At 38.6% G+C, this 12,116-nt stretch overlaps 1 protein-coding gene across 2 annotated transcripts in view; it reads left to right on the forward strand.

The window, feature by feature from the left end:
- The window catches only part of rapgef2a (Rap guanine nucleotide exchange factor 2a), a 56,967-nt gene that overhangs the window by 28,437 nt on the left and 16,414 nt on the right, over window positions 1–12,116 (forward strand). For both annotated transcript variants that reach the window (XM_077204405.1, XM_077204413.1), the window contains exons 4-18: window positions 1,573–1,656; window positions 1,748–1,823; window positions 1,908–2,075; window positions 2,260–2,277; window positions 7,259–7,381; window positions 7,811–7,988; window positions 8,089–8,225; window positions 8,301–8,459; window positions 8,680–8,832; window positions 9,963–10,127; window positions 10,223–10,330; window positions 10,442–10,645; window positions 10,730–10,838; window positions 10,931–11,174; window positions 11,394–11,554. In XM_077204405.1, coding sequence (XP_077060520.1) covers window positions 1,573–1,656; window positions 1,748–1,823; window positions 1,908–2,075; window positions 2,260–2,277; window positions 7,259–7,381; window positions 7,811–7,988; window positions 8,089–8,225; window positions 8,301–8,459; window positions 8,680–8,832; window positions 9,963–10,127; window positions 10,223–10,330; window positions 10,442–10,645; window positions 10,730–10,838; window positions 10,931–11,174; window positions 11,394–11,554 — 2,087 coding nt within the window. The remainder of the gene's footprint in view (window positions 1–1,572; window positions 1,657–1,747; window positions 1,824–1,907; window positions 2,076–2,259; window positions 2,278–7,258; window positions 7,382–7,810; window positions 7,989–8,088; window positions 8,226–8,300; window positions 8,460–8,679; window positions 8,833–9,962; window positions 10,128–10,222; window positions 10,331–10,441; window positions 10,646–10,729; window positions 10,839–10,930; window positions 11,175–11,393; window positions 11,555–12,116) is intronic.

Consider the following 12,116-nt stretch of genomic DNA (forward strand, 5'->3'; position numbering starts at 1 on the left):
CACAATATCAGTTACCACAGAATATATTTTTGAGTAAAAAAAACAAAACATTACACTACGGAACTTGTGACTGGAAGCACATGGGGCCAGGCAGTAAACATTACAATACACACTTTGGAAAGTAAAACCACAGACTTAAACAGTATACATGTTGCCATGAGACTAGTGTGATAAAATAGTTAGCGGATCTTGGGTTTAAGTTTGTTATATTTAAACTTTCGACTTCATTGGCATGGCGAAATATCTATTTTCATGTTGATGTGTCAAAAAGGGACTGTTTACATGCACTTTTTTGGCATTATATCAGTAACGCGTAACCAGAAATTCATCCAGCTGACTAAGGATGATTTTGACCTTTAGAGCTCTGTAATAAACAGGGTCTTTTGAATAATTTGTGATTTAACAAAAATACAAGCTTCATGTTCATGTGTTAATAAACATTACCTGATTATATTGACTGTTCAAGTGTATATAAAAAGTATATAAAGTGAAGTCATGTCAGCTCAACAAAAACTGGAACATTCCCCATTATGTACTTCCCCCTCCTTTTACCCCCTGTTTTTCTAACTGTTATAGCCTGAATTAAGCAAGCTGTCAAAGTCTGTGCTTTTCAAAACATACAAAATCAGTCGTTTGCTGCTTTTCACTAGGGAATTGTGTTGTGCAAATGTGTAGGCTCATACTGTTTCCCTCAGCACAGTTTGAAAACCACCAGCCTGGCATGCCCAAGGACCACCTACAGTCAGTGCATCAACTTAATCGACTTTAGCCCAAAGTATACTTCAGTTTCAGACGCGAACACTTTGTGTATGCATACATCTGAACGCACAGCCAATCAAAGTGTGTATATATATATAAATTTTTTTTTTAATAAATGTCGTTATAAGATATTTGTTGATCTTGAGCACCAAATAATCATAATAGAATGATATCTGAAGGATCATGTGACACTGAAAACTGGAGAAATTGCTGCTAAAAATGTAGCTTTTACAGGAATGTATATTAGATTGGAAAGTGTTATTTTCAATTGTTATAAAATTTCACAAATTTTTTTTTTTTTTTACATTTTTTACTATGTTCTTGAACAATTAAATGCAGCCCTGATAATCATAAAATAGTTGCTTTGAAAACAAACTCTTACTGACCTCAAACTTTTGAACGATAATATATATTCGGATCACAGTCCTTGCATATTTAAGCTAATGTCCTTTGTGTTGTTTGTACTGTAAAAACAGTTTTTATTTTATAATGTTCACTATTCACTGTTGGAGACAGTGCAAGATGAGTTTGTTAAAAGTGGACAAGACCTCATGCGGATAAAGTCTGGCTATGTGAGACTTGCAAACCACTGGTGCCTCTTTGCTCTGAGAACAACCACGTAATTGACCAAAAAACATTCACCCACATTTGCATGATTCATCACATTTGTTTTCCTGCCCAACGTGGCATGCGTGTTGTACCTAACAACACTGCTCCACCCGGAATATAATAGTAAGAATGGACTAAAATAGGTGTTGAGTTTTTGTGCGCATGTGTGTGTGTAATGTTGTCATATTTGTTTGTGTGTTATAGTCCTGATGACATTGGGACCTGCTGGTATATCCTCCTGTCTGGCTCTGTCTTTATAAAGGAATCTATGTTTCTTCCCCGCAGCAGGTATGAGTGTTTGTTTGAGTTTGGTTTGCCCCATTGGTTCCTCACTGTGTCTTATTCAGTGTTTTGTGTGATGTGTGCGGTTTCATTTCAGTTTTGGTAAGCGTTCTGCAGGTAGTTTACGTCGTGGTTGTGAGTGTATCGTCCTTGAGGCTTCAGAAATGATTGTGGTGAGTTATACAGTATATGTATAGGCGCTATAACCATGTATCAGTTAGATTGGGATACAGGTATCCACTCTCTGTCTCTCTCAGGTGGACTACATGGACGACAACGACGAGTATTTCCAAAGACAAGTATCTCATCGACAGTCCAGGAGAAGATTCCGCAAGATAAACCAGCGTGGAGAACGACAGACTATAATTGATACGGTTGATCATTATCCAGTCAGCAAGCCCCCTCTGCCACCAGGATACCACTCGGTTCGTTCACACTTAACTCTTTATTTCACATTATTTGGTTTTAAGTCGGTGTGGGTGTGGAGCTTACTTATATCACCCATCTTGTGTTATTCTTTAACATTTAAATATGTGAACTCACTGTACTTTGTATTAAATTAACATGTGGAATGTGTATTAATGTGTTTTTCATTTTGTCTTCCTGCAGGAATGCTCAAAATCCCAGGTAACTTACCTTTTTAGTACTAACAAATAATGATCTTTCACATTTTTACTAAGTACTTTATCCTGTGAGCTTTATATGCAGAAACAACTAAGTAAACCATTGATAGGTTGATACCCTCAAAAGGTGTAAACACTTTGACACTGTGGCACTTTTAATGTTATTCCAACATAGTTAAATTGGTGCAAGTTCTCAAATTTGAAAACCATATTCTCATTATTTTGATAGTAGCACAAAGTACTCTGCAGCTTTCACATGCATACATACATGTTTAGAGACTTGTCTAGTTAAGCTGAAAGTTTACTTCCTGTGTCTGCATGCAACTTTGGCTTGCAGTATTTTCATAATCAGCACAGTCCGCTTATATCTGCGACCACTTTTGATGTGCTACCCAATTTTTGCAATTGTTATTAGCACAGTCCGCTGATATCCGGCCATGCCTTTGGTGTGCAAACTTTTGCGTAGACTATAGGGCATGTGTGAGTTATTTGAGGAATCAAAAACAAAGGTCCATTAGGTATTGCACATCCGCTAATCCGTGCTCACGGTCAATGGAGAATACTTAAAGGGGAATAAGGCAACTCTAGCCATTCCTTCGCTGATTTTCACTTTTGTTGTTGCATATTGTCTCAACGCGCTCCCCCTACAGCTGTGGGGCTGACTATTTCACAACACTGTCGTAAGACTTCCGTCACCCTCCTCCCCCTTTCTACCGCTGCTCATGTGCATTTATTATTATCGGAGCCGGCCAACTTTATCATGTGGAGCTATGTCTACCGAGGTGGGTAATACATCATACATAGTATCATATGGCGTGTGTGTTAATGTCGAATTGCCGTAAAGCAGTTTGTGTTTCTCGCTCATTCTCGCTTCTCACGAGGCTTCCTATTTCCAACTTACCGGGACGTTAGTCCCCATTTTGCAAGGTTGGTTTTCCGCCTGGGGACGCTAGGGGGAGCGGGGAAAGTCACCATTCTCACCAGAACAGGTTATTTAACCATCCAAATGATTTCTAAATGGTTTTATTAAGTCGAAATAGTTGCCAAGTTCCCCTAAAAGGCTTGCAAAAAATTCAGTATTTACCCAATATTTATGCGTGCTATGCTATTAGCAGCATACAAGCAGCAAACTATTGGAATCAATGAGTGGTGTCTTCCACGCACCTTACGCGAGGAGCGCGCTTTGACCCCGTTTTACACCTGTGATCGGATCTCTGAAAACCAGGTGGAAACAGAGCCTTTGTCAGACAGAGTTACTGCCTATATAGTAGGGCTGCACAATATATTGAAAAATTATCGTCATCGCGATAATAGTATATGCGATATCCGTATCGCAGACAGGTGCGATAAATTACATTTATTTTATGTGCCAAGCATTTGTGTGTTGCATGCATGCATAGGTTGCTTATCCAAATTTGACCAATCAGATGGGGCCTTTCTATCTTTATACCCGCCTCCCCAGTAGGTGCTATTATGCTATTGGATAGATCGGGCCCAAGGGAAACCTAGTGAGACGAGAGTGGAAAATAAAAACTATTGGCGGGAGTAGAGACAAGCGAGGAAAATGACAACAGCGAAGAACCTTTGCCTAAAAAGACCTGTACGTCTGAAATATGGCAATATTTTGGCTTCCATAGAGAAGACGTGTCACAAATGCAGGTACTGTGTAAGGGGCCATTCACATATCACGTCTAAAACGCCTGAAAAACGCGGCCGCTTCTCCTTTCAACAAGCGCTTGCGCTTGTCGTTGCTATGCAACCATGAACTGCGCTGAGCGCTTTCCATGATGACGAGGAAGTATCAGCAAAGGATTAATTGATTTCTAGCCCTTGCATTAGATTTACTACTAGATATATTTATGGAGATGAGAAATAAAAACCCGCCCTGTACAGCTATGATCAGCTGTTCGGCCGAGCTTCCCATGTTGTTACGGAAAGGGCGAAGCTGATTGTTTTTTGTCACATTACTTGCGATGAGCTTGCGGCACTCTGACAAGTTGAGATCTTATCTCGTTGCGGAGAAGGGCCTGGCAAAATGTGCTTTGATTTTTAGCGTGCTTGCATTTGAAAGAACAAATTTGCACGCGGAAAAAATACGATATGTGAACATTGGTGACGGTGTCACTGAGTCGTGCCGAAAAATTGTCAGAGGAGAGGGGAAACTAATCTCCACAGTCATCTAGAACGCAACCTCAGGGAGCTATATGAAGACTTCAAAAAGTGTAAGCCCAAATCTACCAAAACTGCTAACGAAATGCCAAGTAACAATAACAGAGTCTCACAGACGTTGCAAGTGTAACTCCTTCTGAAAAACAGAAGATCAGAAGAATATCTATTAGCCTACCCGTTTATTTTGTATGATCATTACATATAAATTATAAAAAAAGTAAAATGTTAAAGTAAAAAAGGAAATGTTATATCGCAAGAAATATCGTTATCGCAATACTCAACAACAATATCGCATATTTTCCCAATATTGTGCAGCCCTACTATATAGAGTGCTACCCTAGATGACAGCTTCCTATGTAAACAACAAGACAGATCACTAGGTTTTGGAACAGAGCCATAGTCTTGGCTAGATTCTTAGCAAGTTTAATCGGGTAAAAGCATCCCTATCTTCTTTTCAATCACTCACAGTTTTTCCCCTGTGGCACTTTGAGCATTTAGTCTCTCTCTCTGCATTAGTTTTTTTTTTTTTTTTACTATCCTCTGTCTTGTAATGGAACTGGTAATGATTGACAACAGGGGGTGGGCTCATGACAGATATATGTGCCATCCTGATTGTTCAGTGAGCTGCCAGTCATTGCAGGGTTGACCCTGGTGACTGGTTTAGTGGGGCAGTGGGTGTCAACCATCCCCCACCCCCTCCCTCTCCGCCTAAACAATACCAGCCTCTCGATAATCCCATGATCTTGCGTTGGTGTGTGTGTGAATGGGACAGAGGGGCAGGGTCTGATGGAAATTGTCTGCAGAAGGATCCCTCTCTGCCAGAGTGCTGTCTGTTACTGTGGCGATGGGCAGATTTCAGTAGAGAGAGGGATGCTCTCTTTGAGAGTGCGCACGGGGGAGAAAAACATCAAGTAGGTGCAGTTAGGACAGTTAGTCAGATAATGTTTTAGACAGATAATGTTTTAGAGGTTAGTTTAAGTCCTCAGAGGATGGTTGGACATTCAGTATTGAAGGCTATGAGACAGATAGTTCTGTCTCATGGCTATGGAGTCAGGGGACAGGAGACCAGGACTGTGAGTATCTCTCTCACACACAAACACGCTCTCAAAAGCCTCACAAAAAGCCTGTGGACAAAATTTTTTTGCACACACATGCTAAACTCAAGCGTGTATTAGTTAATTCTTTAAATAAAAAATACATATGCATGAATTCTTTGTTTAGCCATGCTACATTTTATGATATAATATTTAGCATTATTTATTGATTTTGATAGATTTTTGTCATTATCGGTATACAAGCAGAACATTTTATTTGAATAAACAAATAGTGACCAAATATTTTATGAATTGAACAGAATTATGAGTATTGCATTGAATGAGTTGGTCTGTTTTAGGTGTTGACATTTATTTTGAAATAATAATTAAATTTAAATCTAATTTTCTTTTTCTGGTTTTGTTGTGTGATTTAATTTGCATGTGTATTTTTACATACTTCTTTAGATATGTTTTAGCAGTTGTTTCCCTCCCATTATATTTTAATACATATAATTGTATATGTTGTATACAAGTGATTAGTTTGAGAGGTCACACTATTGAGTTTTTCAGTTGCGTGTATGTATTCTACATGGGATATTTGTTATAGGGTCACTGTATGTAGGCCATCTGATCTAGGGCATCAGTACATGAACCCATCAACTTTACTGTAGAAAGCCTCAGGTTGTTTTACAGTAGGGTGTTGGGGAGGGGGGTGTCTGTGCATTAGCAAATATAATCATTATTTTGATTCATTAATTGATGAAAGCTTCAGTCATTACTCCATACATTAGTCCACTACAAATGCCCTGAATTTAGAATAATTGGAGCTTTTTTGCTGTAGGTGTGTTTGTTTTTGTTGAGATTGAAAGGCCTGGAATAAGTCAATTAAATTATTTAAAGACCCATGTGCAAAACACTAAAAAGTCATGAAAAACATGCTTGCTCTTTGTGAGCGCAATCTCAATAAAAATAACTTTATAAAATAACATATCCAGTTATCATAAATGACTGGGGTGTTCATGATTGGTTTGTGCCTCACTGCTAGCAATAATACTTCAGTGAGTTTTTATTTTTTATCAACCAATGACTAAAATGAGTCACAGTAGATGAATTATTAGATGTTTAAAACGCTACCATTCAGCTGAACTTGTTTGCGTGTGAGAACACATCATCAATTCCACTAAAGAGTAATTGTGCTGACAATCACACAGGGGCTTAAAATTAATCCTTGGGGGGAAAAACACTATATTTGCAGAAAAAAAATTGCTGTGTTGTCTTTATGCTTATACATGGTTAACATAACATTTGGAACAATGTCCTGCATGCAAAATATTTTAAACACACACACACACACACACACACACACACACACACACACACACACACACACACACACACACCACACACACACACATATATATATACATATATATATATATATATATATATATATATATATATATATATGCATATATACATTTTTTCCCCCTAATTATTATACATGCAGTTTTAATCATATTATTTGAGATCTACATGGAAAATGTGTACTTTTAAAAATGTATTTGTCACTGCAGGACCAGTTACACAAACTTAAAAAAGATAAAAGGTGTTGAAAAAGAAATGCTGACTAGTCACAGGACCTGAAATATGAAATGTCACTTATATACATTTTATATAATTTATTTTATATAATAATTATGTTTTAAAACAATTTTTTAAAAATTTTTTATCAGTTTTTATCATTTTTGTTTTTTATTTTGTAACTATATGTTTCTCTTTTAGCTTCCTGCCGACTTCTCAAAGCTTCACCCCTCTGACAGTTGCCACTCCCATATGACTTCCAGCCAATCACGTTCCAGCATCGCTAGTGATTCGGGAAGTAGCAGCCTATCAGATATTTACCAGGTGATAAAAGACTCAGTTTCTATCCCTCTAGAAAGCAATCTCCTTACACACTCTACAACCGAAGCACATCCTGACAGATTTATTGTGAACATCTGGGACACACACTCACACGCGTTTAAATCCTGTTCTGTAGAGTACTCTCCCCGCAACCCCCCCCACCCCCCGGATCCATCTGTCACTTCTCCATAACCTATTCATGTCGGTCCTCAAGCACACTCACCTTTTGATCTACAGATCAGCATTACACATGCACACACAAACATCCACGGCATGCGCAAACAGTCACCTCAAAGTGTTGTTTTGTTTATTTGGCAATGCGGGTCACAAAGGGCAGAAAGCTGTTAAACCACAAATCAAATGTTTGTGAACATCGCTAGCTGAAAATTTGTGAAGAATCAAAACAATTTGAGCTCACTGTTTCTTTTACAGGCCACTGAGAGTGAGTGTGGGGACATGGATCTGAGTGGGCTTCCTGAAACAGCGGTGGACTCAGACGAAGATGATGATGATGAAGACGTAGGGAGGGGAACGGACCCTCTTATGAGTCGAGATATTGTTAGAGACTGTCTGGAGAAAGATCCGATGGACCGTACAGATGATGACATTGGTAAACCTTTGTTGAATTGTATATGATGGAAATCCACTATGCTTCATTTTCACTTTCATTTTCACTTTCGATTTCATTTTCTTCTTCTTTCTGTAAACAGAGCAGTTGCTGGAGTTTGTACAGCAGCTCCCTGCATTTGCCAGTCTGAGTGTTTCAGTGCGAAGGGAACTCTGTGCTGTCATGGTGTTTGCGGTTGTGGAACGGGCTGGAACCATCGTGCTCAACCACTGTGAAGAGGTGAGGGCTGGACCCATTGCAGCATTTCATCTCCTCATTTTTGTCCAGTTGATAACAGGCAAGTGTGTGTTTTAGCTGGACTCATGGTCAGTCATTCTGAATGGAGCAGTAGAGGTGATCTATCCAGATGGCCGCACTGAGAGTGTGTGTATGGGTGGAAGTTTTGGCGTCTCCCCTTCTTTGGAGAAACAACTGATGACAGGAGTCATGAGGACCAAAGTGGACGACTGTCAGGTAAAAGTGTACTAAAGTTTAATATCCAGCAGCTCATTAATGTCAATAAATTTAGTGTAGAAATGCATTTTTTTAAATATAATATTTCCTATTCAAGATGATTATCGTCTATTAAGTAAAAGTTCCTATTCAAGCTTTATTTTGAATGCAAATTTTCACCATAAAATGGTGACGCCCAAAAATCACCAGTTAACATTATTATTTCTCTGTGCGTGTGTAGTTTGTGTGTATTGCCCAACAGGACTACTGCTGCATTCTGAATCAGGTTGAGCAGAACACACAGCGAGTCGAGGAGGAAGGAGAAATCGTCATGGTGAAAGAACACAGAGAACTTGACCGGACGGGCACCCGCAAGGGACACATTGTTGTCAAGGTAAGTGTTTTTTGGAAAAATCTGAATGACTTAAAAAAAAAAAAAGTTATATTCGACTATTTTAGACTGGTTTGGGTCCTACCACTGCGGAGTAGCCCAGTAACTGCATGACTCGTCATAGACCTAAACGGAGAGAAGTAGCTCCTGCTACAATGTTCTTCCACAAGACACATGCAGTTCTGTTTATTAACCACTAGAGCGCCAAAGTTATGGACTGCAGCTTTAATCTCTGAGCTTTTGTGTTATGTGAATGGAAGTAGTACAACATAGCTTTGAGAATTTAAAGATGTATAAAATGTATAGTTTTATTCAGCAAGGATGCATTAAACTGATAAAAAGTGACAGTAAAGACTTTTATATTTAAAATAAATGCTGTTCTTTTTTACTTCTATTTATCAAATAATCCTTAAAAAAAATATACCGGTATCCAAGAAAATTAAACCGCACAACCATTTTCAACTGAAATCTGTAATCACCAAATCTTGAGCTTGAAATCAGCAGGATCATGTGAGACTGAAAATTCAACTTTGCCATCACAGAAATACATTTTGTTCACGCTTTAGATTAAATTCTCACCTTTAACTAGCTATTAACTACAACGTTTGCCTCAAACTCCTAATTACTGCTTATTAATAGTTAGTAAGGTAGTTAAGTGTAGGTATTGGGTAGGATTAAAGGATGTAGAATATGGTCAGGCAGAATAAGTCATTAATATGTGCTTTATAAGAACTAATAAACAGCCAAAATCCTAGTAATATGCATGCTAATAAGCAACTAGTTAATAGTGAGAATTGGACCATAAACTAAAGTGTTGCCTACATTTTAAAATATATTACATTATAAAACAGTGTTAATTTGTAAAAATATTTCACAAACAGTTTTAATATAGTTTTTATCAAATAAATGCAGCCTCGGTGAGCATAAGAGACTTTCAAAAACATACATTTTCACTGACCCCAGACATTTGATCAATGGTGTATAGGGTTTATTTATTTTGTCAGGCCATTTAACCTATTAATATCAGATTTAAAATGTGTTGTGTTTGTATTTAGTTTTACCAGAAAAGATTTAAAAAAAGGTATTTTAAACATGGTAATTTAAAAGAAAAAATTCTAATGTACGCTTTTTAGGGTACTGCTGAGAGGCTAATGCAGCACTTAGTGGAGGATCATTCAGTCGTGGACCCCACATATATTGAAGACTTCCTGTTGACCTATCGTACCTTCTTGCCCAGTCCTCTGATTTTGGGACAGAGACTTCTGGACTGGTTTAATGACCCCAGTTTACGGGACAAGGTAGCGTGACTAAATCAACCTTTTCTAAAGAAACACGCACACATTATGCTTCGGTGGGACTGAACTCACAGTCCTTCACTCTCTCTTCTACTCAGGTAACCCGAGTTGTATTGTTATGGGTTAACAATCACTTTAGTGACTTTGAAGGAGACCCTGATATGACCAGTTTTTTGGAGGAGTTCCAGAGCAATCTGGAAAAAGAGGTGTGTACAGCATGCAAGCATTGCTCTTAAGTATCTCAATAGTCTATATTTGAATTAAACATTATCACAGTATCAGACAAGCATCCTTATTAACTGTATTTATCTGAGCAGAAAATGACAGGACAGTTGCGGCTGCTCAACATAGCCTGTGCTGCTAAAGCCAAACCCAGAGTGATTACTATTACAAGAACTGCTCGAGAGATGCCCCTCCCCTTCACACTTATTGGTGGAGCTGAACGTGGGACACGCCTCTTTATCAGTAGTGTAGAAGTCGGCAGCAAAGCAGAGGAGGCGGGGCTTAAACGTGGAGACCAGGTAACATCTTTCAAACCTCAGCGTAATGCAACAAGACACTGAAGCATTTTCTTTAACAAATTTTTTTTTCATACCCATGTGCAGATATTGGAGGTGAACGGGCAGACGTTTGAGAATGTGCAGTTATCCAAAGCAATTGAAATTCTCAAGAACAACATACAGCTCTGTATGAGTGTCAAAACCAACCTCCTGGGTGAGATTCCCTCCAGGATACATCAACACACACAGACTGAATTCAACATCTCTGTTTTTTTTCTTATCTTTACTCATTTTCACTCTTCTCAGTCTTTAAGGAGTTGGTGGCCAGGGTGGCAGAGGAAAGGAAAAACGGCGTTCCTCATCTTCCAAAGATTGGTGACGGAAAGAAAAGTAGCCGTTATTCTGTAGCTGAACTTGGGGCTGGATCTGATGTAATGGGTCAAGAAAAGGTCAGCAAGAAGGTCAAAGCACATACTGTGGGCGGTCGAAATAAACTGATGAAGATTCTAGACAAGACGCGTATGAGCATCCTACCTCAGAAACCTTACAGGTATACAAGCGCATCCACTCTTCTCACACTATTGCTGACTTTAAAGTCCTCAAAGAGAAAAGTCAAATAGTACAAATCTTGCCATCTTAGTCATATTTCATTAATGGGATTTTAAGCAATATTTCACCTCAACCCCTTGTGGTTTATGTGCTAAATTCTGATAGATGAATGTTAATCTTTTTACTAAGTCATGCTGAGTCATTATGCCTTGTTGTGTAGTGACCTCGGGTTAGGGCAGACTCAGGATGACAGCATTGTGGGATTACGGCAGAACAAACAGACTCCGACCACTATGCCAGTCAGCGGAAATCTCTCATCCAGTAACCCTGACTTGGCCCAAGGCCAACAACGCATCATCGACTACAGCACACAGCCACCAGGTAAACGGATACATAATACTCATATGAATAATTAAAAATTAGTGTGCACAAGATGATAATGTAATAAAATTATAAAATGTAATTGTAGTAAATAGAATTATATCTTATTATAATTGTTCATTATAATTCTATTATTATTAGATCATAAATTAAATATATAATTTATTTGGTCTGTCAAAAATAATGCATTAAGGATGGGATGATGATCCACATGTAGGCCTATCCTATGATCAGCCACGCTCACCTCCGTGGGCTTCTCTTTGTGGAGACCCACAGGACGCTTTCACGTTTCAAGCCCCGCTGCCTGTTTTTGATCCCGCCAGTTGTCTCAATGTCTATATTTACATGGACACCTTTTTATTTCAATTTCAAAAATTCTTTTTGTGTTCCTGCTTTACTTTTGTTATATCCGTGCGATTTACTAATGATCCCGCTACATTCTTCTTGCTCACAGCATCTGGATTCACTCGTGAGTATTTGTGCACTACTGCGGATCTGCTCGTCCTTTTAGACATCTGACGTGTATGGTTCCACTCGTCTCCTCTAGATAACTACTTCTTCA

Source organism: Siphateles boraxobius, unplaced genomic scaffold, assembly GCF_051911475.1.
Source record: "Siphateles boraxobius isolate OS27281-9 unplaced genomic scaffold, OSU_SipBor_1 119, whole genome shotgun sequence".
NCBI classification, from domain to species: Eukaryota; Metazoa; Chordata; class Actinopteri; order Cypriniformes; family Leuciscidae; genus Siphateles; species Siphateles boraxobius.